General features: G+C 37.7%; 1 protein-coding gene across 1 annotated transcript in view; it reads right to left on the bottom strand.

The window, feature by feature from the left end:
• GALNTL6 (polypeptide N-acetylgalactosaminyltransferase like 6) overlaps nucleotides 1-25,759 on the bottom strand; it is a 212,900-nt gene that overhangs the window by 86,561 nt on the left and 100,580 nt on the right. Inside the window, exon 5 of the mRNA XM_039243223.1 lies at nucleotides 8,627-8,734. Within this exon, the coding sequence (XP_039099154.1) occupies nucleotides 8,627-8,734 (108 nt within the window). The remainder of the gene's footprint in view (nucleotides 1-8,626; nucleotides 8,735-25,759) is intronic.

The following is a 25,759-nucleotide window of genomic DNA, read 5'->3' as shown; positions in this document are numbered from 1 at the left end:
TCATCATCCCATTGGGGTCCTGAAAGGTGGAGTCATAAAGCAGCCAGCCCAGCTCCCTCTTGCAAGAGTTGCAGTTTCGGTTATTGAGATTATGGCATGCTAAATATTTAAATTTGCTTAAATTTCAGTAGCTTAATTTTGTAGCAGCAGGGACCTATTTTATCTAAGCAAGCTTTCTCCTTTCTGAGACTCCAATGGAGCTGTGAATGCAGGAAAATGTTCAGTTCTAATGGGGATAATGATAAAAACGCAATTATAATCCCCCCTGGTCCACAAATGGGCTCACCATGTAGTTTCTCAAGTGCTTTGAAAAAAGAAAGCTGTACAAATACTAACTAACAACGTAAAGTGCAAAGGCACTTTAGGTAGGGGAAGGAGTAGCCAAAAGCAGACTGGAAAAAGGACCACCGGAAAGAGAAAATAATTCCCATTTTAATTTTGTTAAGAATGACAAAGTAAGAGTATGATTACTCATGGCAGCTAATTGTCATGTAAATACCTAGGATCCCCATTTAAATAAATCATATTTACTTTATAAAATGTTCCAATAGGCTCAACAAAAAACTCATGTGAAATGTTGGTCCTCATTAGATAGCTCAGGAAATGCTGAATTTTGTCCTTTTGGCTTAGAGATAGCTTGTCTCAATTCCAAGCTCTGTTTTGCACCTCAGAAAGTGTTAGATACTTGATTCACAAGTCATAGCTGAGCTAAACTTGGGAAAGCAATGAGGGATATTTGGAACAGTTAAATGGAGCAGAATGCTTTAATGTTGGGAAGATGATAGCACCTGTGGGAGTTTGGGGGGCAATATATAGAGCAAATAAATAGAAAGAAAATCAAACTAAAAGTTAGTTTTGAGAAGCTTTGTGGAGAATTGCTGGGTTTTCAAATAATGTTGTCTTTCCCTCACATGTTCTTTTCATATTTTTCACTTTCTTTTTAGTGTCTCTAGGTTTGGTATAAACATTCCCTGTTTTACCTCCATATTGTTTAAAATTTTTTTAAAGACAATGTGTGATTCTGTTATTACTTGTTAAGCAAACAGACAAAAAAAGTGGAGGACTTAAAAAACATTCTGATACCACTGGTTTAGGACTTAAGGGAACAAATAAGGGCCAAGCAGCGAGAAGTAAGTTTGTTTCATGTTTTCCCATCTCCTCTCTCTAGGTCCTTGGCAGACAGAGTAGTTCTACTTTGCCTTGTTTCCCTCTTATGCAGTGCAAGCATAAAATGTCAAGTGTTAAAAACTGGGATATTATTAAAGGCTGAGTATGAGTGCTTTTCTGGTGTTGTGTACCAGAAACTTATCTCCAGTGTGGGGCAATGTCCTTGAGTAATACGACTTTCTGTTACAGAGGGGTGGCTTGATCTAACAGGAAGAGTTCAATGCTACTGGCTTAAGACATGTAGCATACTCAGTGCGTCTCCATAGTAGGCAATTAATAAATATTTAGTGAGAAATTTCTCTAGCCTGGGTCTTTGTTGAGGCTAGCCCCTTATCTTTATAACATGCAATGGACTCATCATATCTTAATGATGGACTGAATCATTATCATCACATAGTAAACTTATGATTGTTTTTTAGGGAGACTCTCATGAAGAATAATGAAATATTGTTTATGGAAGATGGTTGGACTTCTTAAATAAAAAGCCCCATGTAAATAGAAGACATTATATTCTAAAATATGGCCAAGAAGGGAGAGAAACTAACAAACGATTGCAGTACGTGAATCATATTTAGTTCCGGCCCTAAGTATTAGACAGCCTTGTTGCCTGTTTTGTTATATGTAAAGAAGAATTAGAGATAGTTATTGTTTTCAGAGGAACTGCTTCTGCATGGAAGTCCTAGCCATTTATGCAGGCTGAGTCTTTTGGGAAGAATTCATCATTTTCTGCTTTCGGGAGAAAACCCATGATAGGCCACTGTGTCCCTGAACTCAATAATAGTTTCAAATAAAGCACCTGAACTCTATAGTTTTCAGAGCAATAGGAAGAAGTGCTGGCTGCTGTTGATGGTTAAGGTTGTCATGCTACAGTTCTTATTTGTTGGATGGTTTTATGAGAGTAAACTGATTTACAATCATCAGGGGAGAAAGGTCAATTTGTGGGAGCAGATTTCCCATTCATCACCATACTTTATAGTCTTGTTGGTGATTGCATTTTCTGATATCAAAGTAGTCATTTTGGTCTTGCTAAAGCTTTTCCTTGACTGATATATTTTTTCTGACATAAACAAGGGAGGCCTGCATGTGTCAGATCTTGTGTTCTTCCATTTCAGCTACTTCAGATCAGGATAGCTGATGCCTGGGTGAACGATGAGGAAGCACCCCCTAATCGACTTGGGGTGGCTGGGCTTCGACATAGAAACACTCCCCTTTACTCCTCTTCAACTCTACTTGTCTCCACTCCAACCAATTTCAATGGTCTGAGATGATCTATGGAGTCAGCAGAACTGGATGTCACCAGAGTTATGACACCAGAAGAAAGACAACTTGGAAAGTAAGTTAAGAGGTCATTTCATAGCTGATAGAAGTAAAATTACCATTTTTCCCTCAGAACTCAGATTTAACCTTCATGCCCATGAAGTACAGTAACCATAGAACATCTTCAAAGATCATTGCTTTCTGCCAAGAAACCCTAAGGAAATACATAAGGTGAAAAATATTTGTAACTTGGATGTAGATCACAGTGTTGCCTATAGGATCATTAACTATATTCTATTACTACAGAACACATATTGCTATGTGTTAAATAACATATAACACATATGTTATATGAAATACACTTCCTCTTATGTAAAATCGTAATTGCAACAATAATATTATAATCTCCACAAAACAGTTTAGAAATAAGTATATAAGATATAGATCTCAGTTCATAGTGAGTTTAGTCATGTTTATTTAACCCTTAGCGCCCCCTTGTGGTGCTCGGATAGTCATGTGTAAATTGATGGATTGTGTGGACACCACTTGACTGTCCTAATCGGGGTCATTACTTATCAGAAGTTAAAGTTTTTATTTATCTTGTTCATCATTTATACTTCTGGAGTCTAGCACAATACCTGGCATGATAAATTCCTTTTTTGTTGTTGTTCAGAAATGAACATTTAGTGGTATAGAAAATCTGATTTTTGTGGGCACTCAGAATTCTAGATGGGAAGTCTGCACGTCTCCGAGATCCGGCCCTCCCTGAACTCATGTAAGGTGGTCGCTTATCACCCTCCTTATCTAAAACTAATCTCAGCATCTTCCCCCTTCTGCTTTCTCATGTCTCCATTTTTTTGTACGGATATGTTTTTTCTTAGAAGCTATGATGAAAAGCTCTTTTTTTTTTTTTTTTTTACAAATAGTTTATTGTCAAATTAGTTTCCACATAACACCCAGTGTTCATCCCCACAAGTGCCCTCCTCCATGCCCATCCCTCCTCCCCCCCACATCCATCAGTCCTCAGTTTTTGTCAGCATTCAAGAGTCTCTCATGGTTTGCCTCTCTCCCTTTCCCCCACCATTTCCCCCCTTCTTCTCCCCCTTGTTCCTCCGTCAAGTTCCTCCTAATCCTCCTATACGTGCAAACATGTGATATTTGTCCTTCTCTGCCTGACTTATCTCGCTCAGCATAACACCCTCAAGGTCCATCCATGTTGCTACACATGGCCAGGTTTCATTCTTTCTCATTGCCATGGAGTATTCCATGGTATAGATAAACCACATCTTCTTGATCCATTCATCTGTTGATGGACACTTAGGCTCTTTCCATGTTTTAGCTATTGTGGAGAGTGCTGCTATGAACATTGGGGTACATGTGCTCCTATGCATCAGCATTTCTGTATATGATGAAAAGCTCTTAACCACATTTGACCTCTCTCTCCTTGCACAGCATGGCAAATCAATAAAAACCTTCCGGGAAGTTTTCTTTACAAGTGCTTCTTGAGTTCAAAATTTTACTTCCCTTAGTCTTTCTCCCACTTAATATTTACTTGTTGGTTGATCTGTTGAACACTTTTATTCTTTTTATTTTGATTTTATTTTTAATATTTTTCAAGCTTATTTTGAGAGAGAGAGAGAGAGAGAGAGACAATGAGCAGGAGAGGGGCAGAGAGAGAATCTCAAGCTGGTTCCACCCGGTTAGTGAAGAGCTTGACGCAGGGCTCATACTCACAAACTGTGAGATCAGAACCTGAACCAAAACCAAGAGTTGGCTTCTTAACTGCCACATTATCCCTTTTATTTTTATCCTGTCATTTCCTGTCCCAAAACTGTACCTCCCACAATTTATAAGAAAAACACATGTGGTCTGCACACGGGGTCCTCCAGAGTCAGCCCCCAATGTACATTCCCAGGTTAGCTCCACAGGTCCCAAACAGTCCTTTCTCACTCTCTGCACCTGCTCCTTCTTATGGGTATTTTTGCTCATGCTGGAGCCTGTACCCTTCCCCTCCAGCTGCTCTTGGTTATTCCAAGCCTTCCCATAAGGGTCAGTTTGGTAGGAGGGTTAAACCTCGGACCGATGTGTCTCAGTTCACAATCCCACTCTATTCACTTGACATTTAACCTTGTCCTTTCTAATGAGAGTTGCATTTTCAGGTTCTATAGGCCATCCAGTGCAATAGGATTTTTATAGGGTTTGACTTCTTTCCTTTTACGGATTTCTCTCAAAACTTGGATGCAAGATGGCATTTTAGAAAAGAAAAAGGTATTAATACTATGTCAGTGGTAAACCACGGAAGTATACAGCTCCCTGATTTTGCATTCTGTTGCTTGCATCCCTTGCAAACTTTGGAGCCAGGGAGGACAGCCTGTGAGCTTCTAGGACTGCCCCATTCCCAGCCTGCAGCAACGCCCCCTACTGGCTTAGGATCCTCCTGGGGAAACTCCCTTGGCCCAGCTTGCATCCGTGGGACTGCTCTTGTGCTTCAATTGAGCTAGTATGTTTTCCATGAAGTGATGGCTCTGCACCTCTGTCATGTCCCTGTTCATAAGACCGCTGGTCTCAGGTCCAGTGACTGTGATTGTCCCAAAACACACTAGCATTCACAGGGAGATCTGTGAGGTGTCAGCAATTGATGCTCCTTCAGCAGAGTGTGGTACACATCACAATCCGTCAGAAGGCTCTCCTTGGAGAGACTTCCACCCATCTTCCCCTCAGTCACTTCCGCCTGTGGGGAGGCTCCGTGGGCCTTTCCTTGAGGAGCTGCTCACTCTCTCTCTTTTTTTTTTAAACTGCCAGAGGGATGATGATTTTTATTTTTGCCAAATAAGGGCATTAATAAAAATCAATCTTGTGTTCTGCAGTTAAAAAACCCCAAAAAACCAAAAGCCTCCAATTGCTGCATAAAAGGATGTTATTAAATTGAATATATGTAGCTTTGTGATTCTTATTTTTCTCTATTCACTGAGGCTGGATGAAAACTGGCCCAGGAACTGTTCTGGTCACTGGTCCTGAGCTTGGGAACTACTATTCTCTGAAATCTGTTCATTTAACTGAGGTATCTTTGAAGGTCCTCTCAATTCAACAGCTTTGGCAGCCCTTTCCCCTCCTCCTCCCTCTAAGGATACATATCTTTATGATACATTTGAACAACTACTTGTACTGTATTGTCCTCTCGTGGTTTCACACATGGCTATCTTGTTTCTTCCAACCAGACTGTAATGCTAGGTAAATAGAAGGTACTAATTATTTGAATTCATTTCAATAATACACACTTGTGAGCTATTTAGAGGACTATACACACGTGTGTGTGTGTGTGTGTGTGTGTGTGTGTGTAAGTTGGCTGGAATCCTCAGTTTACATAGGTACATAAATAAAAGGTGCACATATTTGAAGGATTAAACGAGCTTTGTGAAATAAGACAACAAGACTTTAGAGTTAAAATCTCCATCTTCTCCATTTCTTAATGAGGCTGGAGAGATTAACTATCTATGGAATAGACATGGCTCTGCATCTGAAACACCCTTAACGTCTCTCATCATTTCTGATGATTTAGTAATGACAACGGGGTAGCAGGCAGTTGAGGTTCTCCCACAAAAATCAGAATTGTTTTTCATTTTAATTTATTTTTTTATTTAAAATATCATGAAATGTACCTTAGACTGACAGTTGAGCTTCAATATTTATGACTTTCTGATTGCTGTAGCAGTTTAGAAAAAAACTGAAAATGAGCCCTCAAGTAAAATTTAAGTGGAAAAGATTAAAATTCAGAATTATGGACTTTTTTTCCTTTGAAGGAACACTCACTTTTTGCTGGAAATTTTATGTGCCAGCCCTAGCTTTCCTATATTTGACAGTCCTTGAAAAAGTACTTCATTTCTTTCTTGAAAATATATGAGCAGTTTTATTTTTTGAAAATACACCTTCTGGATCAGCACAACTTTCCCCTCCAGTTTGAACATTCTAATTTTGACTACAAACCAAGCACATACTCCATCCATCCTGCGAATGAATGATATAGATTGGGGCACAGCTGGGAACATACGAGGGAGTCAGAGGGACAAGTGACAACATCATGACTGTTGGGGTAGTTTCAGCTGCTATGATTTAGGATACCCACATGGCTGATTTGTGATATGTGCCCAAAACTGTACCTTTTAGTGAATTCTTTTTGTTTTCCTGAATGCATTTGGAGATTCATATGTGTTAAGTCTTATGACAAAATTAAATCATACGTCTTTAGCCAACATACAGCTCTGTAATTGCTTTGTGATTTTGTGATTGCTTTTTTTTTTTCAAATAGCATATTTTTGTAGCTACTTAGTGGACTACTTTATTAAACTTTTGAGGAGGGAGTAATAATACGACTATTTCCCTTCAAGGTGTATGTGATGCTGGGGCACCTGGGTGGCTCAGTCGGTTGAGTGTCTGACTTTGGCTCAGGTCATGATCTCACAGTTCGTGAGTTCAAGCCCCATGTTGGACTCACTGGTGTCAGTGCAGAGCCCGCTTCAGATCCTCTGTCCTCCTCTCTCTGTAGCCTCCTCCACTTGTGCGCTCTCAAAAATAAATTAAACATTTTAAAAAAGATGTATGTGATATAACCTCATTACTATTAACTCAAACTGTTATAAAAAAAGATTATGGATGTAGCTTAAGAAAATGGATACTGTTGCCAATCTCAGAAATGGAATAAGAAAGAATCCTTTTTCCTCAAAAAGAGTCACTAGAAATGTCAATTTGGTGCTCCTGGGTGGCTCAGTTGGTTAGGCTTCCGACTTCAGATCTGGTCATCATTTCACAGTTCATGAGTTTGAGCCCCATGTTGGGCTCTGTACTGACAGCTCAAAGCCTGAAGCCTGCTTCAGATTCTGTGTCTCCCTCTCTCTCTGCACCTCCTTGACTCACATTCTGTCTCTCAAAAAGGAATAAACATTAAACAAAATTTTTTTAAAGAAAACTTTTTGTACTTCATTGAAATGTTTAAGTTTTAGTAAGACATGCCTGTAGCATTTTCTAGTTTTGTTTTTTCCTCCTGATTAATTAAGCCTGTCAACAAATATTTGTTGATTGCCTGCCACGTCTTGTTCTAGGTGCTGGGCATGTAGTAGCAAATAACACGGAAAAAATTCTGCCTTGGTGGGATTGATATTCTAATGAAACCTGATGAATTAGTTTATATTTTAAAGAACATTGTGAGTTTATTGAACTTTATATAAAAGATCCAAATAGTTATCTATTGCTGCCTTAGTAGCAAAAAAAAAAAAAAACAAAAAAACAAAAAAACCCAAATGAATAACTCAGGGTTAAGTTCCTAGGAGAACACTGTATAAAGGGATGTAGCAAAACAACTTTTTTCTATATATTGCATCTCTGCAGTGGTAGATACATACTGTGGTGAATAAAACTAACCCAGCTATGAAGAAAGTGACATGGAAAACACAGAAATTGCAGGATTATTCCGGAAGGTGTTGTGACTTTCTCCCGAATATATATGAAAACATACTAAAAGGCAAAAGAAAAGAGCATCTCTTCATTTAGCCTATGAAATAGGTTTTATTCAAAACAGTATCTGAAAAAACATCTTGCAACTGGCCAAATTTGGGATTTTGAGAATGGGGTAAAATTTCAGGCATTTTGGCTCTAGTTGCACATGAGAAATCTCAGGTTGGGCAATCACCTCTCCCCATCTCGTATTTCCCCTTTTCTCCATCTGACTTATTATGTATCCTGTTATGCTCCGTGAAGGGGGTCAGGGGGAGTACTGGACATCCATTCTGAAGACTCAGGCTTAAACCCTCTTCTCCATCATTCATCTGAATACAAACAAGCCACCTTGTTAAGCCTCAGTTTTCTTATCTACAAAATAAGGATATGAATACCAATCTCAGAAGGTATAGAGGAAGATTAAATATAATGTATGTGAAAGCGCTTTGAAACAATTAAAACACGAATTAATGTCATAGTTAATTCCTCCTTAAGGAATGGAAATCAAACTCTGAGGAACAGGGAAACTCCTTATATACTAAAGCCTGCCAAATATAATGGTAAGTGGTGGAGCTTTTATTTCGGTCAGTTGTTTCTAACAGACTGTGCCTGTCAGTCTGTGTCACAAATGATACTGTGTAGGAGGCTGCTTGGTCTGCTGCCTACAGGAAGCCATATCAAGCCCAACTTATTTTGATCCCCAGTTACTCACTCTTGCCAGGCTGGTCCCAGATGGAACTTTATAAGGGACGTACTTTCTGTAGATATGACCAACTCTGGAACATGGGACATCAAACATTTCTCCTCCACACATCCAAACCTAAAGAGAGGAAATTTAAAAGTATAATAAGAGAGAACAGTACAATTCATATTTAAAAAGAGAAATTATTAGTAAGATTCATAAACAATCTTAGAAGTGCTCAAAGTCTCTAAATTAATAATTTCTATTTATCATAAATAGTTAACCAAGAAAAAAACACACATTTTTCAAAACCTAGATTCATAAAAATATAGACTCAAAATACTAGTTTAGTAAAGTTTAATTTCCATAGACAGCATCTTGGCATTTTTCCATTCTAGTAGAATTTGTTCGCAAACATTGTGTTGCACTGACATTTAATGCTCAGACATCTTCTTATTTATATAGCTATTTGTTTTGACAATCTTGTAAAATCATTTGAAGAAATAGCATTGGAATTTAAATGTCATTTCAAAATTTTAAAATATAAAAAATGGAATTTTAAAAATAGGGGAATGAATTAAGGAATGCAGACATATCCATACTTTAAGTGACATCTAGATTCTGAAATTTCCAAGAAGGCTCATCTTAAATCATTGCTGCATTCTATTTTCCCCTACCCTCTACCTTAGGTACAGAAGACTGGTTATTGATGTGGACTCAGGAAGTATTAAACTCAAGGTATGTGTTAAACTGATGTACTTATACATGGTAACAAAATTTAATGGGTTATTTTTTATCATGACTACCCACTTAGACACACACTTAATCACAGTTTCATATAACAGTGTACTTAACTATTAGAGGACAAATTATGAACACAAATATCCAGACTTCATATATGCTAGATTTTTAGCTATTTTTCATTTCAAGAAAAAGATTAAAAGAGTTAGCTACTATAACGTTTAATTTATTTGTCACTTGGTTGCACCACAGTGCCCAGTCACACATTATTCTGGATGTTTCTATGGAGGTGTTTTATTTATTTATTTATTTTGGATGAGATTAACACTTAAGTTGGACTTTGAGCGAAGCATTATATCTTCTGTAATGGGGCTGAACCTCATCCAAGGAGTTGAAGACCATAGTGGAACAAAGACTGACCTCCCCCTAGCAAGAAGGAATTCTGCTAGCTGACTGCCTTTGGACTTGAACTGCAGCTCTTCTCTGGGTCTTCAGTCTGCCAGGCTACCTTGCAGATTTTGGACTTCCCATGGCTCCTCAATCACATGAACCAGTTCCTTAAAATAAATCTCTCTCTAAATATATCCATATGCTGTTGGCTCTGTTTCTCTGAAGCACCCTGACTAATACAGATACACAGCCTGTCTTGAAGTGTAATATTGAAAGAGAGAAAGAAAGCTGTTTATGTCTTGGCTTACATTTCCTTCCAACTTCTTTCACTAAAAGGAATGACACCCCAAGTGAGACTAGTAAATATACAGTGATTAGGGTGATAGAAGACCAAGGGCAAAGGCAATTCAGTTATTAAAACAATACTCTGTTGCTCTAAATGAGTTCAAGACTATTCATGGTATCGATTTCAATTTAATGGGATATTTACTGATCTTTTAAATCAAAACATCAGAAGTATGCATAGATGATACGAAGATGGTAGGGGCAGTGAACATTCTAAACAATAGTATCAACAGCTGGAAAGATGTTGAGAGACTGAAGCTATATTAGATTAAACATAAAAAGGGTAAACATAAGGTCTTTGTATCTAAAAATATCAACCCTTCCAAAATTGGATGGGATGGAAAGAGACTATGTAGCATAAAATAAACATCACCACCATAAAGTGGAGAGTTTGGGGAGTAAGGGTCTGAATCTATCTGTCGGAAGTCTTATGCTAATTTCTAGGTAAATACTTTATATTTCCTTCTAAAAACAATTACCAAAGTGAGAAAGGGATGCAAACTGTGTTTTAGAAGAAATAATGAAAAGCACTGGAGGATATGTAGTCTTGATTAGATAAAATTCAGAGAAACCCTTCTCAAAGATTTGAAGATCCTGGTATTTCAAAGAGATGTTCTGTAGCACTTCAAGATCAAATTAATAGCATAGAGCTATAAAAAGACAGATTTCAATGCAGTGGAAAGAAGAACTTTCTAATAGAATGATTAAAGTTAAAATGAGGTTCCTGCATCACTAGATTTGTTGAAATCTGTAGTAGAAGACACTTTGGAGACAAATCTGTAACTTTGGGTGGACAATTGACCTAGCTGATATTTTAAGATAATCCTAATAAGAAGAGTTAGCATTTATGAGTGAGTACGGTGCCCTTTTTAATTTAATGCTCAAAACTCAGTGACAGACTTTACTATTTTCCCCAATAGTGGTAGTTTAGAGGTGGAGCTACTTGCCCAAAGCCATATAACTGGCTACCTGCAGAATGGAGATTTGGATCCTAGCAGTCTAACTCCATTGGTCATACATTTAATCAATATTCTATCTATAGTCAGCAAACTTTGTCTATAAAAGTCAAAATAAATACTTGGGGCTTTTCAGGTCATATGGTTTCTCTTGGAAAAGCAACCCTAGTATGGTTTGCTATATTTCAATAAAACAGGCAAAAGACCACAGTTTGCTGGCTGCCATTTTTTAAGTTGCAAAGTCCTTTCAAACACTGAAATTCAGTGATTCTAGGATAGACTTTGTGGGCAATTGTATTTTCCCAAATTGGACACCATATTATCTCCCATTGCACACACTCCTTTACAATGTAACTTTGGTACCCGTCATGTACTGGTGTGATTTTAAATTCACCGTTTATAACTTACGCAAAGTTGTTTTAATCCACTTATTTATGATAAAGACAAAAAAAGAGACGTTGTTTTAGAGGTAAATTTGTTTTGATATAAGATGAAGTAAACGGTGTCAGGATGTCATCATCTCGTCTGTTCTCACTGAGAAGAGCTCAGTAGTTCATCTTCTGAGGGACTCCACTGGGGGCTTATGAATAAAAGCATATATGGAAGCAACAATGATAGGCAGCATTTTGACTATAAATACAGAGTTTGCGTAGACTGAGAGGTTCTGTTTGGGCAAGGCAACTCTTGGCTCATCTAAAATCGCTCTCTTAAGACCTTGGGGCAATTAGCTCCCACCACAGTAAAGGTGGCCCTTTTACCAGCAGTGGCTAACGCCTTGCAGCAGCCCCTCGAAAATCTTCTCACCCATCAACACTGTCACCCTTGTTCCCTAGCAATGTGCTCTAGTAACAAGGGACTTTTAGCTTTTGTGCTGGTTGCTGGATGTCAGCCCAAGGCTGGCTCAGCCATCTCTTCTATAAAGTCACCTCAACTTTATTCCTCTCATGTCCCCTTGCCTAGAACAATAGTGTGATTACTCTGTCATTGATTTGGAGTAGGCTATTTCTTTATTGACTCATTAAGAGATATTATCCTATATGCTATTTGGCTTGTGAAGTTTCTGCAGTGAACCCGTATTAAATAAATTGCTGGCAAAGACAGCTGAGGTTGTTACCAAGATTTTGGGATTCTTACAGGAGTTGGTCCACTCTAATGAACTTTTATTCCCTGTCTCTTCTGACATCGTAAATCAAATATAGTTGATGTAGTTATCTGAGAGATTATTTCCTTTTATTATTTCTGCATTTTAAAGAGGCAAAATTTGGGAGTAGTATACAAAAGATGAAAGGGTGGGCAATGGAAGGGCAGAGAATATTAAATAGTCCTGTGTATAATCAAGTGTCAGTTTTTATTGTTCAAAGGTAAGCAAGTGTCCAGGCAAAGAAGCCTTCTTATCATATTATCATCTTATCTGGGAGATACTGATTTGTTGGTATGGTATTTATTTCTCATGAAAATAAGGTGGCTTTATTACTCTCATTAGTTGATGGAGGTGACCAATCTCTCCTGCAAGGTTAGGACATGGTGGCAAATGAGGATAAGATGTAGGGACAAGGCCAGGCAATTCCTTACATCTCTGGTATCTATCTATCTATCTATCTATCTATCAATCATCTATCTATTTATCTAGTTATATGGTCTTCTAGAATAGTTACAAAGTAGGTAGAAGTACACAAAATACCTTATGAGAGATTTTGCCAGAGTAAGAATTGCCACAATAGAAAGTTAAATAAATCATCATTACTTTCATTCCTAAGCTATGTCAAAATAACCTATTGGACACACAGGAAGGAAATTCTAACTAAATCTTTTCAGAGGGTCACTGTAATCCAGTTTCTAAAGATATCTACAAAGGTTTTCTAACGATGTGGAAAAAATTACCACAAATGTAATGGCTGAAAACAATACTCATTTGTTATGCTTGGGTCAGAGGTCCATGTGGGCTCAGCTGGGTTCTCTGCTTGAAGTCTCACAAGGCTGAAATCTAACTGGCTGCTGGGCAGAGCCCTTTATTGGACCCTCCAGAGAAGAACCTGCTTCCAGGCTCATTTAGATTGTTGGCAGAATTCCGTTCCTTGCAGTTATAGGACTGGGACCCCTATTTTCTTGCTGGCGGAAGACCAGGGAAGGCTGTTCTTTGCCCCATGAACCCTCCATGACAGCAATGGTTAACCTCCATCACATAGAATAGTCTTTACACTTTAAATCTCTCTGACTTCTTGTGCTCCCAGCTGGAGAAAACTCTGGGCTTCTAAAAGGTTCATGTGATAAGGTTAAACCCATCAGGACCAGGGTTGTATTTTAAAGTGAACTGATTAGTAAACTGAATTACATTTGCCAAATTTCTTTACTCTGTAATGTACCATAATTGGGGGAGTAAAGCAAGGAAAAGGGCCATCTTAGTTCTGCCTGCCACAATTTCCAATGAGTCAAAATTCATGTCTTCCATTGATAGCCTACTCCTATTTTTAAAATTCTCCCCATCAGAAATTTTTCTTTATTGTTAAGTCAAATTCAGGAAACTTCTGCTCAGATTTTTTTCCAGATCAAGACCTGAGCTGAGATCAACTGTTGGATGCTTAACCGACTGAGCCACCCAAGTGTCCCAAAATTTTCTTTTATGCTAAATTTTGTGTTATAGCAACTATAGAATTCTAAAATGTATTTCTCTGTATTGCCACTATGACCACTTACAAATATGAATCTATCATACCTCCTTTTAAAATCTTTCAGTGTTTGTTACTGCTATTAAGGTCAAGTCACTACTACTCTATAAAGTCTCCAAGGCCTTGCATTATCTAGCCCTTGCTTATGGGTCTGTCAGTCACCCTCTCCTGTCCCCACTTATCCCCTCTACCCCAACTCCCAACACAAATAAGGAATTAAAAATAGCCCAGAAAGAGTATGTATGGGGTGGGGGACTCTTTGCACATACTCTCTGTGGGCTTAAAATTTTTTTAAGTTCATTTATTTATTTTGACAGACAAAGAGAGACAAAGAGAGAGAGAGAGAGAGAGAGAGAGAGAGAGAGAACCTGTGGGGGAGGGGCAGAGAGGAGAGGGACAGAGGATCAGAAGTGGGCTGTGTGCTGACCGCAGTGAGCCTGATACGCAGATCGAACTCAGGACCTGTGAGTTCTATTTTTAATTCCTTAAGAAGCACTGAGTTTCCCTCCTCAGGGCCTGATGCCATAAATTGTTATCTCTAAAGGAATTCTCTCCTCCCTCTTGCCCTTTCCCTTCTTTCCTATCTTTTGCCCATTTTCTATTTATTTTACAGTTTTCAGCTTCACTGTCACCACCGATCTCCTGGATTTGGTCAGGACTCCTGTTTTATGCTCCCCTTACCATCCTATGCTTCCCTTTCCATGATTCATTGAGTAAGTAAACAAATACATAGTGAGCATTTACCGTATGCCAGTCTTGTTCTCTGTGCTGGAGCTATAATATGTGACCAATTCAAAATTCTGAACAGTTTCTTTCAAGGAGAGATAGTAACTGCAGCTAAAGGATTTGTGTGTTTGCATAATGGTTTGCTTAGTCTTTGTCTCCCATCACTAGACTATTCAATGACTGTTTTACTATATTACTATTTTACTATATCGCCAGCTACTAGTGAAGGGCTTAGCAGATAATAAATAATAAATATTTATTGAATAGTTGAGTATGATCACCTCTATTTCCATTATCCTTACACTTTTACTTATGCAGGAGCCCTAAAGCCTTTCCAATTTAATGCTGCTTCTTACAAGCTCCGGGCCAACTTGCTTTTCATCATAAACACACCAAGTCAGTTGTCTCTAGTCTTAGACTTTTTTTGTTTCTGTACTATGGACATCACCAAACACTTCCTTAGGTTGTTCAATCTTCCAATAACACCGCCTATTTCAGTAGAAGCATGTATATTCTGACAGGCTAGAGAGATGTGTTTAGGTGACAGTGTGACAACATAGTTCTTTAAGAAAGCACAACTGTGTTGGCATTTATCAAATTCTTTATATGTTCTGAAAGATGTGGTTTATATTTTTAAAAGACATTTTCCTGGTAGTATCATGTGATGGTTTCTTAAAAAACAAACCCAAACCATTGCATTGTCAAGCTTAAGTATCTAATTCTTGGAGAAGTGTTTGAAATTTATAAATACTGTCTTCCTTTGACAACATAAATATTGTAAAGCAATGTTATTTTACTCATGAATGAGCACGGAGCATTTTCTTCCATAATGTATTTCAAATTGACTGAATAATTGAAGGCTTGCCTTATTTTTTAAAATCACTTTTCACTGTCAGTCGCAAACTGGAATGTAGACATAGAGGATGCTAAATTAAGTGGAATCATATAATTATACCAGTCATATGAAATATGAAATTAGGTTCAGTAAGAAATTGATTGTCAGGAGGATAGTAAGAGAGTATTATTATCAGGTATAATGTGAAATTTAATATACTACATGAAGTGGTGATCTAAACTCTCAAAAAAATTGATTTGTCCATTCCATCCAAACCCTGCTATCTCTCTAATCTTATTTCCTACTCTTCTCCCATTCCTCTCTCTGCTCAAGCCATTATGGCTTCTTTTCTATTCCTCCAACATGCCAGATACCCTCCCACCTTAGGGCATTTGTACTGGCTGTTCCCTCTGTCTGAGATTGTCTTCCAGAACTCCACATGGCTAAATGCCTCCTCTCTTTCAAGTCTGAGTTCTAAATCCTCTTGCCCCAAACACCCTCTTTTCTTGCTCTCTGAGTCTTCATCACTCTAAATCCTCTTGCCCCAAACACCTTCTTTTCTTGCTCTCTGAGTCTTCATCACTCTACCTCCCCTCATCCTTTTTTTTTTTTTTAATATTTTTATTTATTTCTAGGAGGGAGAGAGACAGCGTGAGCAGGGGAGGGTCAGAGAGAGAGGGAGACACAGACTCTGAAACAGGCTCCAGGCTCTGAGCTGGCAGTCAGCACAGAGCCCGATGCGGGGCTCGAACCCACGAACGGTGAGATCATGACCTAAGCGAAAGTCGGACGCTTAACCGATTAAGCCACCCAGGCGCCCCTACCTCCCCTCATCCTAATAGCACTTACAACTTTCTAAGTCAGGAGATAACTCACATAGTATATTGTTACTTGTCTGCCTCTGTTCCTAACAGGCAAGGGTCTTTATGTCTTTTATTGTGTGATAGAGTCTAGGCATCTCGGACAATGCCTGACATATAGCTGGTGCTCTGTATTTCTTGTATAAATAAATTACTGGTTTGTTGATACAAAGTGAGGTTAATTCCAGACAATTGAGTTATTTAATGATAACCCACCATTTAGCTTCCATTAAAAATAAAAGCTGTGATCTCTTGTATACTCAAATACAAATTTCAAAGTAATAAGCTATCTTGAGCTGATTTTCATTCATATCTAGATTATTATAAAGAAATGGCTAATGTTAAAAGTACAACATATTATTTACAAATAAGTAATTATATTTCTGGGACTGGGAAATCACTCTCTAATTGTATGGTATGTCTTGGGTGTGCTAAGTTTGAAAACCTTCTTAAGATTAAGTAATCAATCACTTTACTATATATCTAGAAATTAAAATATTAATTGTCAACCCAAAAAGTGTTAATCAAAAAGCACCATGTCTGTCATTAAACTATTATTCTGGGCTAGATGTAATAAAAACTGTACCTTTGGTTTGACTTGATCTAAGGAAGATATACCCATACATACCATTGCTTTGCTTTATCCCTAGAAAACTTGGATTTTGTGGTTATTCTTTGAGTTCAGGGACCTTTCTTGATCCCTCTTTTATATTTGTTGATCAGGATATAATAAAAGAAGAAATTGGTAAATGTATCTACAGTCTTTAATGAGGACATGATAGTTTCTAGTCTCAGGGGAAAAGCTCTCATGTCTTCTTTATTTTTTAAAAAATTTTTAGTGTTTTATTTAAGTCTGAGAGAGAGAGAGAGAGAGACAGTGTGAGCAGGGGAGGGTCAGAGAGAGAGGGAGACACAGAATCCGAAGCAGGCTCCAGGCTCTGAGCCAGCTGTCAGCACAGAGCTCGATGCGGGGCTCGAACCCATGAACCGTGAGATCATGAACTGAGCCGAAGTCAGACGCTCAACCAGCTGAGCCACCCAGGTGCCCCAAAGCTCTCATTTCTTGAATCATCTGCTTAGGATTTTTTCAAAGTAAAAAATGCTCTGTTATGTCAGTATAAAAAAGACTGTACCCAAACTATCTTGCACTTAATGAGCTTTTAAGAGGTCTGGTAGGGATAGCAGGCCTTCAGAGGGCACCTTGTTCAGATCCTTGATTTGAAGGTGCAGTGTTCATATTTTGCAGTAACACTATGCAGTCTTAAAAACAGTGATTAGGGGGGCGCCTGGGTGGCCCAGTTGGTTAAGCATCAACCAACTGAGTGAGTGAAGTGTCAAACCAAATCAAACCAAAGCAAACAAAAAAACACCCTCTCTTTTTGAATAGTGAGAGTTTAAAAGTCTAAGAGTGCCAAGGGTGCACTTTGAAAAGAGCACATTAGTCACAAGCTACTTGAATGAACTATCATTACAACAAAACTTTGGAAAAGCCAAGGTTCTTCTAAGCTTCAGCTGATAGGCAATTCATTTTTTATAAACAGTATTCAATATGAGGAAATTTCATCAAAAATAGGAAACGTGAGCCCTCTTAAAGGTTCATAGTGGCATCTGCAGGTTATTTTTATGTTGGGGGAGAAATTGATACACTTTTATGATCTGGAACAGTGGAAAGAACACACACACAGAACTTTGAATTGAGCAGGTTTCCCCCCTTTTCTGAGTCCCATTGTCATCTTCTATCCAACTGGGGTCATGTGTTTACTTTGCACAAGATAGTTGTAAGGACTAAGTTAAATAATTCACATAATACCTTTATATGGCCCATAATAGGTGCTCAAGAATGGTGATCACGTGATGTAGTCTACCTCTACTATACACGATATGGTCAACCTTTATTATTCTGGTATTTTGGGTCTCTTTGGGGTGGTCATTGTCTAGACACATATTGATGTCTATGAGAGGGATCAAGGCATATGACAACATGAAAGTCTGTGAATGTGCATGTGTGAGAGAGGTAGAGATTGTATTCTCAATTGTTACTCTCACAGTTTAGAGAAGAAGAGGGTAGTTATGGGTCAGTTTATACTGGCCTGTGTGTTGTAGGTTGTAGGCCCTAATGTAGAGGATACAGAACAAATTCACACAGTCAGTGTGCATATATACTTTGAGGCTCTTTATGGCATTGTTATTGGGATTTGGGGTGAAGGGCTTGAGAATTGTAAGGAGAGATTTTTTTGCCTACTTTCTATACAAATGCTTTATGAACTGGGGGGCAAGTTGACTTACTTTATATAGATTTACACATCAGGAACATTGGAGTGATTAGATAGTATTTCACTTTTCTTGTTAGGGAAAAATGGTGACCAGAAACATGAACAAAACCATGAACAAAATGTCTGTATTAGAAAACAATTTCAATAGGAAGTCAAGTTGACCTTAACACAGGTAGTGAAGGCTGTGTAAATTGTTATATTTTGCTCACTTTACAACCATCTATAAAAGCTAAAATAAAATTAAACAGGGAATTAGGAAAATGCCATCAGACATAAAGGAAGTAACAACTGGAAGGAATTCAGACTTGCCGCTAGGCTTATATCTAATGGACATAAAATTTAACTTGAAAATGCTCTGTTACACCTGAGGTACCTTTTGTCGGGTAATTGAAATGAATCTCAGACTAGCTTGTGAGACATTTAACAGCTGTTTCTGTTTATCTTTGAGTTTCTGAATGAGTTTAGAGTCATTTTAATATTTTCTTTGGAAGATCAATTCTGGGCATGTTGAATTAAAATGGTTATTTTTATGTCATGTAGGCTAAATATTGTAGAGAAAAACCCCCACAGGAACAACTTGAGATATTTTCTTGTGTATCTGAAGGTATAGTGTTTCATAAAAAAGCTTCTGTCACACTTTAGATATAAACTGCAACTATACTTTGAGGTACTTTGCAGGCTCGAAAGTAAGAAGAGACTTCTAATATAATACCTCATAAAATCAATGAGAAGGTATATAAAATATTTTAGAATCATCTTTGGCATAAAAAGAATTTCTAATGAGCACACTTTATAAGCCTGAATTTATTTCTAACAAAACCATTTGTACAAAGCATCGTCATGATAGTTTATATAGATGTGGCTTAAGGGAAAAGAAGTACATTTCTAAAATGACAGTTGTACCTTCTAGGAAGGCAAATAAACTATTTCAAGAGTATAAATTAAACACCCTTGGAGTTTTTTGTATTTTTAGACAACTATGGAGAAAGCGAGAAAGGCTTATTAATTAAAACTATAGGCATTTTGCTGCTCTACTAGATGTAAGTCTTGGGAACCAAGGGTATGGAGATTTACAAGCATGGGCACTGGGGGACAGAGGGACTGGCTTGGGGACAGGCACCTGGGGAGACAAATCTTTGGGCTGTTGGTGTGTCATTATTTTGTAATTTCTCCTAAGAATCCAATCGGTGAGTCATGTAATACACAGAGCATTTGCTGCAGGCAGTGGTATGGTCGCAGCTGGATCAGAGACAAGGCTGGAGGAGTGAGGGGAAGAGGGAAATGAACCTCCCTGTGGTCCAGACCTATGTATGGAAGAGAGGCCAAGACTGAGAACACATCTGCATGAATTGCAGATTCTCTTTGTTCAAGTGTTTTCTAGTGAACCAGTCTTTGCTTTAGTTCAGAAATGTTGGTCCCTCTATACCTGAGATTTGTGTCTAGAGTTTGTATTTAAGCAGTTCTAACATCCATGTAAATATATATTCACATATTAATGCGGATTTGGATGTATTTTAAAGGTCTAAAGGTCTTTCCAGCCACCCAATCTCTGCTCACCACTATACCATTAAAACTCTGACTATCCAGTCTAAACCTTCTCCACTAAGAGAAAAGCAATGTCAGGGGCCTATGAAAGCCCAAAGAGACTATATATGGGTATCCAGTCAGGTATCAGGTTTAATATGGTAGAAATGGGCGGCCTTTAAACAGTGTAGCTCATCCAACCCATCTCTGCACCTAATAGTAAAAATAAAGCTGTTGCGTTATTTTTAAAGGCCATACAACAGTCCACATTGTAACTAGATAATAATTAGTTTCTTATTACACTTAAGTTTTCCTTTTTTTTGGTTATCAATAAAAACAAGATTGAGATAAATATCTTTGCATGTGTGTCATTGAATACACGTGTAAGTCTCACTGTTGGTCATGAGAATAGAAATGAAATTGGGTCAACACTGATGCACATTAAGCATTTTTTGGATTGTCTCTAATTGCTCCCTACAGAGGGCATATAACGTTTCAGTACTGTAATTGGCCATGTTTGAGAGTGTCTCTTCTTACACCCTGACTGTGTTGTATTATCAAAGTTTAGATTGTTGCCAATCTAATAGGTGAAAAAGATATCATTATAGTTTTAATTTACATTTTTCTTCTCATAATGGAAGATAAATAACTTTTGATATTTAAGAGCCATTTGTATGTCCTTCCTGTGAGTGGTCCCAATATTTTTATTATTTGGTTTTTGAAAACTGTTTTTTCATACCGATTTGTATTTGATCTGTCTGCATTAAGGGTATTAGTTGCAAATAATTTTGCTCAGATTGCCATTTGTCTCTTGTGTGTTTCTTCCATACAGAATTTTTTTAAAGTTTATTTATTTATTTTGGGAGAGAGAGAAAGAGTGAATGTGAGTGGGGGAGGGGCAGAGAGAGAGACAGAGACAGAGAGAGAATCCCAAGTCTCCTTGGTGTTAGCATGGAACTTGTTGCAGGACTCAAACACATGAGGACTGTGAGATCATGACCTGAGCTGGGATCCAGAGTCCCGCGCTTAACCGAATGAACCACCCAGGTGCCAAATTTTCTTTAAAAAATTTTTTTTAATGTTTATTTATTATTGTGACAGAGAGAAACAGAGCATGAGTGGGGGATAGAGAGAGAGAGAGAGAGAGGGAGACACAGAAACTGAAGCAGGCTCCAGGCTCTGAGCTGTCAGTACAGAGCCCAATGCGGGACTCGAACCCACAAACCGTGAGATCATGACCTGAGCCGAAGTCAGAGGCTTAACCAACTGAGCCACCCAGGTGCCCCCAGGTGCCGAATTTTTATGTGGATGAATTAATCTTTCTTTTCATTGCTTCTAGTGGATTTTTTGTTTTTTAAAAGCACACTACGGAGGCCTTCCCCGTTCTAGTTCTTCCAGGACTTTGTAGTTCTTAAGTATTTTCATTTTTATTTATTTATTTATTTAATTTTATTTTTTTATTTACTTCTAGGAGAGAGAGAGGGAGATACAGACTCTGAAATAGGCTTCAGGCTCTGAGCTGGCAGTCAGCACAGAGCCCGACGCGGGGCTTGAACCCACGAACCGCGAGATCATGACCTAAGCGAAAGTCGGACGCTTAACCGACTAAGCCACCCAGGCGCCCCATCATTTTTAATGCTTAAAATGATTTATCTTCTAGAGGCACCTGGGTGGCTCAGTCGGTTAAGCGTCCAACTTCGTCTCAGGTCATGATCTCTCAGTTCGTGAGTTTGAGCTCCTGGTCCGGCTCTGTGCTGACAGCTCAGAGCCTGGAGCCTGCTTGGGATTCTGCATCTCTCTCTCTCTGCTCCTCCCCTGCTTGTGCTCTGTCTCTGTCTCTCTCTCAAAAATAAATAAACATTAAAAAAATTTAAAAATTATTTATCTTCTTGAGATCTATTTTTGTATGAAGTGTGATATAGGGATCTAGCTTAAATTTTTTTTTTCTCCAGAGGAGTAGTTGTCCTATATTATTTACTTAGAAATCAACCATCTTCCTCTTGATTTGAAATGTTAAGCCTATCTTATACTAGATTCCCATATTTATCTGAATTTATTTAAATTCTATGCCAAAGGTATCCCTGTCTATTCATGCAAATTTTATTATGTATTTTATAATCAGCTATGATTAACCCTCTATGATTGCTCCCCCAGAACTTTTCTCATTATTCTATTGATATGTTTTGACTTATAAAGTAGAAGAACTGTGTCTAGTCCAATAAAATTCATGTTATCACTTTTCCTGAGATTAAATTTATGAGCATGCTTGGGGAGAATTATCTTCTTTATGAATTTTCATGTATTTGTGTCTTTATGTCTCTCAGCAGCCTTATAATCTTTCTTCATCAGGACTAGGACATTTCTTAAGTTTATTCCTAGCTGCTTTTTCCCTGTACTATTGTAAGTGGTACCTTCTTTTGGGGTTGTTTGTATATGTAAAAGCTACTGTTTTTTCTATATTTACACACACACACACACACACACACACACACACACACACACGCACATATTTTACCCAGGCAACTTACTAAATTTCTTATTGTTGATAGTATTTTCCCAGTTGATTTCCCTTGCATTGTTCAGGTAGGTATAGGGTACTATTATCTGTACTTAATGAAAAATTTCACTCCTCTTTTCCAATTTTTATATCTCTTTTATCATTTCTTATCTAATGGGATTGCCTACTATCTCTAGAATAATATTAAATGACAGTAAATAGTAATTTAATTCCTAGAGGGTTCCCTTTAAGCTAGTTGATGGTTTTTGAGTTGAGATACATACATTTTACCATTTTACAAATATATATATTTATATTTAATCTTACTAAGGATTAAGTATTTTGCTCAAATGTGGAATGCAAAAGTTTATCAAGTTCCTCTATATTACCTATGGAGATGACCATCACCGTTAAAATTTACTCTTAAGGTGATTATGTGAATACATATCTCAATTGAAACACATCCATCAAAGATACACTTATTTTGGTGTATTAATCTTGAATAGGTAGTCCATTGTGTTGGTATTTATTATTATTTTTTAATGTTAATATTTACAAGTAAAATATGTGTACTACTCTATCATTTTATGCTATCTTTGTCAGAATTTGTTATAAACATTATGCTATCAATATTATATATTAATTTAATAACCTATTGGAAAGATTTCTTTCTTTCCTAATATTGAAGAACAATTTTTGGAAAACATTGCAGTATGCATTCTTTAAAGATTTGTAAGGAACTGATAGCATTTGGTTCTTTATTTTTTGGTGCAGATAGCCTTTCGAAATTTTCTCTATTTCTTCTGTGGTCATTGGGCAGCATGATAGGCAGAATTCTGAGATGCTCCCTGCCGCCCCCTCCCCACCAAATCCCACACCATAGTATACATGCCCTTGTATAATCTCCTCGCTTTGTGTGTGCCAGAAACTCTGAATATGATGGATTTCACATCTGCAATTAGGTGACACCAAGTGACAAAGGCGAAGGGATTTTGCAGACATGATTATTGTCCCAATTTAGTTGATCTTGAGTTAATCAAAGGGAGATTTTTCTGGGAGGGTCAAACCTAACGGGTGAGTCCTAAAAAGAGACTCAGCTCTACCTGAAGGAAGGGATAGGAAGATTTGAAATAGGAGAGACATTCTACCAGTGGTCTTAAGGAAGTAGGCTACCATGCTGTGAGAGGGCCAAAGAGGGATCCAAATAGCGAGGACCGGAAAGTGGTATCCAGATGGAAGCCAGTACAGTGGGGAGTTCAGCCCCACAACCACAAAGAAACGGATTCTGCCGACAACCTGAGGGAACCTGAACACCGATCTTTTCCTAGCTGAGCCTGTGAATAAGATAGAGCTGGCTCAAAATTTGATTTCAGCCTTGTGAGATCCTTAGCAGAGGCTCCGCTAAAAGATGTTGGACTACCAACCTAGAGACTGTGAGAAAATCTTGTGTTGTTTTAAGCCACCAAGTTTGTGGTGATTTGTATGTAGCAACAGAAAAGGGATATAGTCAGTTCAGACTGTTTTTTCTTTATGGACGTCAGTTTTGTCATTTATATTTTCTTAAAAATCAATCATTTCATTCACAATCTTAACCTTATTTGTATTGGATTGAGCAGACTAATCTCTTAGAATTATTTAATTTTTTTCTAAATTCCCATTATTGTTTCTTTGTGTATTTGTGTTTTCTTTCTTTTTTCATGACAAGTTTTTTTTTAAATGACCTTTTGCTAATTAATTGATCTCTCTCCCAGCTGTAACTTCCTTAATTATTTATTTTTGGCTATAAAGAACTAGCTCTTGCACTACCAGTTTTTAGTTTTCTAAATCATTAATTTCTCATTACATTTATTAATCTTTTATCTTCATTTCCTTAAGTTTATTTCATTATTAATTTGCAAACTGAATTTAGATATTTAATTTATGTTTATTCTTTTTATGTTGATATAAAAACTTAAGGATCCAATTTTTCTTCTTTAAAACAAATTAATTATATTGAGAGAGAAAGAGATGGGGGAGGGTCAGAGAGAGAGAGAGAGAGAATCCCAAAATTCCAAGCAGGCCCTACAGTGTCAGTGCAGAGACCAGCTTGGGTCTCAAACCCACAAACTGTGAGATCATGACCTGAACTGAAGTTGGAAGCTCAACTGACTGAGCCACCCAGGCGCCCCAATGATCCAATTTCTCTTCTGATCACTGCTTTAGTTGTGTCCTCCATGTTTTGATACATGGTATTCTGGTTTGAACCTTTTTCCTAATATGAAAACTAATATGAGCTCTATACCTTCCATATAATTTCACTCTATTACTTTTTAACTTTGTTGATTTTAATTCTGCTTTGTTCCTTTTTCTCATCTCTCTCCCCCATGCCTGTCTGTTTTCAGCATCCTCCTTCTCCTATGTGTTGCTTTCAGTATGACCTTTATTTTGGTGATGATTTTCTCTTTCTTTTTCATGTTATCCTGACTGCTGCTATTTTTTTCCATCTCTTTCTCTTACCTTTTGTTGTTTAGCCTAATCTCATAAAGTTCAGCATTTCATATTGCTTTGCAGAGTCAATAGCTTCATTAACATTAAAAAAAACTTTTGTAACAGTGTAGAGCAACATTACTTTGGTGACTGTTTTTCGTCATTTCTGGTCCTTTTTTTTTTTTCTTTCCTGTAATATTTTTATGTGTTGTTTCTTTAAAAATTATCATTACCTATCTTTGAATAGGGAGAATTCTTACCAATTAGAGTAGGTATTCACTTTACGACACAGCATTTGTGTGTGAGTGAATTAGTTTAGCCTATATTTGTCAGCATCCAGGAGGACCTGGCTGCTGCAAGGTTGCTCATCATACCGAGTATCTTCCCTCCATCCTGCCTCAGTAACAGCTTGTTTCCTGCAAATATGGCTTGTCTGTCTAATACCTCTTTTAGAACTGTGCCCAACATCCTATTTGTGCTTCTCTTCTGTGTCAAATTCAATCCGGGGGAGCTCTGGTCACCAGCAATCACACCTGTTGCTATTGTTTCAAATAAATGCTGTCAGTTCTCCCTCTTAGGAGGTCCCCATTACTTTGCGGCATTGAGATCTGCTGGCTTCAAGTGAGATGTGCAGCTGTGGTCATTCTACATCTTCCCATGCTTTTGTTTTCCCACCATATAGTTCACCTTTACTGCATATGATAACCTTCCTCATGCATTGTGGTTTGGGGTCAGATAGCTGATCATTTGTCAGGGATAAACTTCTTATTTTGTTTCCATTTCTTGTTCTCCTTTTTTGAGTGATCTCAAAGAGAAGATCTTTCTTTTTTATTTTGAAACCATAAATCTATTTTAATTATACAACATTCAATTGTTGAACTGTA

Source organism: Hyaena hyaena, unplaced genomic scaffold (assembly GCF_003009895.1).
Source record: "Hyaena hyaena isolate Hyena2069 unplaced genomic scaffold, ASM300989v1 scaffold_226, whole genome shotgun sequence".
Classification (NCBI taxonomy): Eukaryota; Metazoa; Chordata; class Mammalia; order Carnivora; family Hyaenidae; genus Hyaena; species Hyaena hyaena.
This window is presented reverse-complemented; position numbering and strand designations above follow the sequence as displayed.